The 6,087-nt window shown below is 40.7% G+C and overlaps 1 protein-coding gene across 1 annotated transcript; it reads left to right on the top strand.

The window, feature by feature from the left end:
* Positions 1–4,678: 4,678 nt before the first annotated feature.
* LOC110315593 (vomeronasal type-1 receptor 4-like) lies at positions 4,679–5,691 on the top strand. The gene has a single exon (XM_021189605.1). The coding sequence runs from the start codon at positions 4,771–4,773 to the stop codon at positions 5,689–5,691; it is 921 nt and encodes a 306-aa protein (XP_021045264.1). The 5' UTR covers positions 4,679–4,770.
* Positions 5,692–6,087: the final 396 nt, after the last annotated feature.

Here is a 6,087-nt window from a genome sequence, read left to right as displayed (position 1 = left end):
AGAAGATGTTCCAAATTGTAATAAGGACACATGCTCCACTATGTTCATAGCAGCCTTATTTATAATAGCCAGAAGCTGGAAAGAACCCAGATGTCCTTCAACAGAGGAATGGATACAGAAACTGTGGTACATTTACACAATGGAGTACTAGTCAGCAATTAAAAACAATAATTTATGAAATTCTTAAGCAAATGTATCGATCTGAAGTATGTTATCCTGAGTGAGGTAACCCAATCACAAAGGAACACACATGATATGCATTCACTGATAAGCAGATATTAGCCCAGAAACTTAGACTACCCAAGACACAATTTGCAAAACACATGAAACCAAAGAAGAAAGACCAACGAGTGGACACTTTGTTCCTTCTTACAATGGAGAACAAAATACCCATGGAAGGAGTTACAGAGACAAAGTTTGGAGCTGAGATGGAAGAAAGGACCATTCAGAGAATGCCCCACCCGGGGACCCATACCATAATCAACCACCAAACGCAGACACTATTGCATATGACAGCAAGATTTTGTTGACAGGACCCTGATATAGCTTTCTCTTGTGAGGCTATTCCATTGCCTGGCAAATACAGAAGTGGATGCTCATAGTCATCTATTAGATGGAACACAGGGCCCCCAATGGAGGAGCTAGAGAAAGTACCCAAGGAGCTGAAGCGGTTTGTAACCCTATAGGAGGAGCAGCAATATGAACTAACCAGTACCCCTTGAACTCGTGTCTCTAGCTGCATATGTAGCAGAAGATGGCCTAATCGGCCATCATTGAGAGGAGAGGCCTTTGGTCTTGCAAAGATTATGTGCTCCAATACAGGGGGATGCCTGGGTCAGGAAGCAGGAGTTGGTGGACTAGGGAACAGGGCAGGGGGAGGGTATAAGAAATTTTGGGGATTGCATTTGAATTGTAAATGAAGAAAATATCTAATAAATAATTGTTTAAATAAAAGAGTATCAATAAAATGACTTCTAAAATTCTATAGTCATAGATCACGGTTTTATCCAGTCATCACCGGAGAGATTTCCTCTGGAAGCAGATAGAACAGACGCAGAGCCCCACAGGCAGGTATTAGGCAGAAAGGGAGTCTATCTGGGAGGTCTCCACCAAATCCCTCCCCACAGAGCACAGGGAATCTTCTGGAAGAGGAGGCAGAAAGATTGTAAGAGCCAGAGAGGATGGAGAGCATCTGAAGAAGAATGCTCTCTGAATCAACTAAGCAAGGGGCATATGAGTTCACAGAGACTGAAGCACAAAGCATGGAACCCCAATGAGTATCCACAGGTCCTCTGGAGATGCGGGAAGCTCAGGACACCGAACTTGGTTAGTTGTTCATTTCCTCACCTCACTTCCTTCCTCTCAAAATAATTAAAGCCTAATTAAGTTGGAAATAACTTCTGAGCAAAACAGATGTCATAATTGTGGGAGAGAGGGAAGCTGTACTTCAGGGACTGAGGCCCTGCAGTGGCCTTCCTTCCCCACTGACACCGTGACAACATGAAACCTGAAGTCTGCAATACCTAATAACAGCCAAGAGCCCCACAGATCCAGACAGTACAAATATGACCTGGCAAGTGTCACCTTCCCAATGCTGCTGCAGCACTGTCTACACCATAGAGGTGCAGGAGAGTACATGGAGGTAAGATCTTAGATGCCCTCATCTGTGCCATGGACTCATTAGTGTTGAAGTCACTCTCTGACTGAACCAGGCAGTAGTGGAGAGGCTCTGTGAGCCTTAGGTCCTTAACTTTCCTTCTGACCCTGACAAGGCTGGTCCCTGGGTCCAGAGAGATCAAAGGATATGAGTTTTAGGAGATAAGGATGCTGAGGCATTGCTGTCTATCCTCAGGCTGGAGTCAGGACAGAGCTCTGGGTGGAGCTGTGCCTAAGGTTACATCCTTATAGTTTTTAAAGGAGTCAGAGAGATCGAGATCGAGATTTTTCAGATGTCTATCAAAAATGGGAGACAACAACGAAACACATAGGTAATATCAGCACTAGCGAGACTATTTCAGTATAAATGTTTTTCAATAGTTTGCATAGAGAGACTCTGTCTCAAAAGTAAAAAGACAAAAGAAAATACACAAAAATGAATGTTTGCCAGCATGGTGACTCCAGCAGACTCATTGGTATGTGTAAAGTTTGTACTTTTTATTTCTGATGCATTTCCATTTTTTTAAGTATTGGCACATGTTTTCTTTTACAATACCTTTATTACTCCTAAATGGAACGTTTCCATTCTGGATTCATCCTTATAATCTCTTGATTATGTCACCTAATATTATAAATACTTATCTCAACCTCAGTCATTGTACATCTTCAGCATATGGAGAATTATAAAGCACAAAGTGAAACACTCAATGTTATCATCTTGAGAAATCCTACTATAAGGATCCAGGCTATAAACTAGCACATCCTGAAACAGCTCATCTTAACTTTATCCCAGAACTAAACAGCAAAGAACCACAATCTTTTCCATTTGCTTGATTGTTTGCTTTCATGCTTTTAGAGAATCAGGATGAATGAATATAATCTACCTCAGGCTCTTGGGGGTTAAACTCATCATGGGAACATCCATCTATCTAAACACAAATCAATCCTGTCTTTTCAATTAATTTCCTTTAACATTTCCCAAATAATGTAGGACATGAGTCACCTCTCTGACAGTCCACTTCAGTAGAAATTAATCATTTACTAGAAGTGCCAGAGGCTGGTCTCATGTATGATTTAAAGTTTGGAAACAGAAATACATGACTTGAAATGGAGGATTCCCCAGGAAAGCTAGCATTAAACAAACAGAAAAATGTTAATATTTTCCACCTGGAATTGACTTTATTGATTGCAGCAATTTTTCTGTACTCTGGTCTTTTATAGAACAGTTAAAGAGTATGTTAAATTCAGTAACAAATGTTGATGAGCTTCCTAATAACGTCCGGAGCATCCTTTGTTATATTCAGATTCCAGGACGGGATTATGATTGCTAAGATTCCCTGCTACAAGCAACAATTAGCTACTGTTCAGAGGGGGCAGTTAAAAGGCAATAACTGACATTTTTAGAGTCTAGAAGCCACCTGGGACAAAACCTGGAAACACGGTTAGGTTCCCACAGGGCCCGTATGAGATCATGAAGATAAAGGCAGTTAAGGCAATCCTGTGAATTGGACAGACCTGACCGAAGCTGATCATAAATCCCTGAGAAATGAGAATGGAGTTCCCAAACATGAATAATAACATCATGATGAGGTATAAGTCCTAAAGTCAGCGTGGACTGGTGTAGAACAAAGCAACGTACCAGACAAACAGGTTGGAAACAGAAGGAGAAGCAGGCTGTGAAGCAAGCTGACATAACTGCTGCTTGCAAGGCTCCTCATAGGCAAATGCCACCATGACCTCTTAGACAGGAGCGTCCCTGCTCACAACGGTATGTCCCAACCCACTGTGCTACAGGCAGCCATACTGAGAATTCATAACTCAAAAACTTCACTCATCTCAGGGCAGAACCTAACAACAAATTAATCCCCTTCTGCCATCTTTCTCATCAGCAACAGCTCATCTATGGGTGCTCCATATTCCCTTAGAAGTCCTGAGGTCCCTCACTGGGATCAGAAATGCCCTGGTTCATCAAATGGGATAACAGAACCCTTGTACCCACTCTCCTTGGAAGCATCCTAGGGTTCTTCAGGGCACTGTCCCTGGCTGCAACCTGGTGGTTCCATGAATTTTTTTACATAAGAGTCTTTTTCTTTTTTTTTTTTTTAAAGATTTATTTATTTATTTATTTATTTATTTATTATATGTAAGTACACTGTAGTTGTCTTCAGACGCTCCAGAAAAGGGCGCCAGATCTTGTTATGGATGGTTATGAGCCACCATGTGGTTGCTGGGATTTGAACTCTGGACCTTCAGAAGAGCAGTCGGGTGCTCTTACCCACTGAGCCATCTCACCAGCCCCAAGAGTCTTTTTCAAGACATCTTCTGGTGAGTCAGCTTTAACTGAGGGGCTTTGGCTGGAAAGGTTATAAAACCTGAGTTGACACTAGAGACTAGGTTAAAAATATCTAATAAACATTCATTCAGAAGAAAATCACATAATGGTCACTACAAAAACTTAACATATTAAGACATAGAAATTGAAGTTATGAAGCTTTGAAATCAAATGCCATTCTAGAACTTGTACCATTCAAGATACTGATAAGAAAAGGATATCAAAAGAAGAAAGGTGTGGAAGGTAAAGTTACTAAACGTGAGAGATGTTACAGGTAATAAGCAGCAGGATTTCTCAGTGTTCAAGTGTGATACGGGAAAGGATTTGGGAATTGGGTGGGTAGATAAGAGGAAATAGAATGAGAAACTGAGGAAGAATTTTTTGTTAATGGGAACTTTGAATCCAATTCAACTATGGTGAGAGATAACAAGGACAATCTGTGCATGCAGACAGACAGACAGACAGACAGAGACACACACACACAAATTTGAACAAGACAACTTTGTGTAAAGCTCAAAAATATTTTTTTTTTAAATTTCAGATTAAACACCAGCTACCAAACTCTCCTGTCTGTGCACTCAAAATATCCTAGAAGCCACAGAAAGAAGGAAAATTCTCAGGGACTTAATCTGCAACATTATATGTCTGTCCCTGCTTTCTGAACTCCAGAAAGAGCTATTGTGAAGAATGTGCTGTCCTGACACATATTTAGAATTGCAGAGGCTTCCTTCAAAAAGTGTTTGCATCCTCGATACAATTGTTTTCTACTTAAGAAGGAAGAAATGTTTTTGAAGTATATTAAGGACATAATTTTCCTCTTCATGACTGTGGTCGGTACTCTGGGGAACATGTCTGTTTCTGTGAATTATACATTCAGTTGTTGGGGAAGCCCTGAGAAGAAACCCATACACCTTATTCTGATCCACATGGCTTTTACAAACATCCTAATCCTTCTGGCAAAAGGATTGCCTAAGACAATAGCAGCTTTTGGTTTGAGAAACTTTCTAGATGACATTGGCTGTAAGATCATTGTTTACATGGAGAGGGTGGCCCGGGGCCTCTCCATCTGCACCAGCAGTCTCCTAACTGTGGTCCAGGCCATCATCATCAGTCCCAGAGCATCTGGGTGGAGCAGACTCAGGCCAAAGTCTACATGGCACATCCTTCCATTCTTATCATTCTTTTGGATACTCAATGCTTTAATAAGTATGAATTTAATCTACTCCATCACAAGTACAGGTCTGAATATATCACAACATGTAAATGATGACAATTATTGCTATTTTACTTTAGAAAGTCAGAAAATAAAATGGATTGTTCTCCCTCTCATGGTCCTGAGAGATACAGTGTTTCAGGGTGCCATGGGAGGGGCCAGTGGCTACATGGCATTTCTTCTCCAAAAACACCACCAGCATGTCCTCTACCTTCTCAACTCCAAGCTGCTCTACAGAACTCCCCCTGAGCTGAGAGCTGCTCAGAGTGTCCTCCTTCTGATGCTCTGTTTTGTTTTCTTCTACTGGACAGACTGTGCCTTTTCTCTGATTATAAGCATCTCTGCAAGGAACAATACCTTTATGATAAATACTCGAAATTTTCTGACCCTTGGTTATGCAACATTTAGCCCCTTTATGCTGATTCACAGGGATGGGCTTCTGGTTAAATTTTGGCATGCTCAGTGGGAGAAATTGAAAAAATGTCTCTGACTTATATGTCCAAAAGTGTCAAATAAATCTCTGTTCTACAATATTGTGGGTAAAACAAACTACACAAAGCAGTTTAAGCATGTGTTTATCTTTAGACATACTTCCTATTGTTTCACGGCCTTAAGAAAGCTAAGAGAGAAAGACCTTAGCAAATTACAGTGATGTAGAGAACTCATTCTCCATTTCCAATCTTTTGAATGGATTTTTAAAACCTTTCTATATCTGTATTAATTTATTGTGTATGAGTAGTTTGCCTACATTTATAACTGTGTAGCACATGCATTCCTTGTGCCTGTTGAGGCTTGAAGAGATCAACAAAAATCCAGTGACTGACTGAAGTTACAGGGATTGTTCTGATCCAATGTCTGGTTGCTAGAAATGAACCTGGCTTCTCTG

The sequence above is a fragment of the Mus pahari genome, unplaced genomic scaffold (genome assembly GCF_900095145.1).
Source record: "Mus pahari unplaced genomic scaffold, PAHARI_EIJ_v1.1 scaffold_14575_1, whole genome shotgun sequence".
Lineage (NCBI taxonomy): Eukaryota > Metazoa > Chordata > Mammalia > Rodentia > Muridae > Mus > Mus pahari.
Note: the sequence above shows the minus strand (reverse complement) of the source record. Positions and strands in the feature narration are given on the sequence as shown.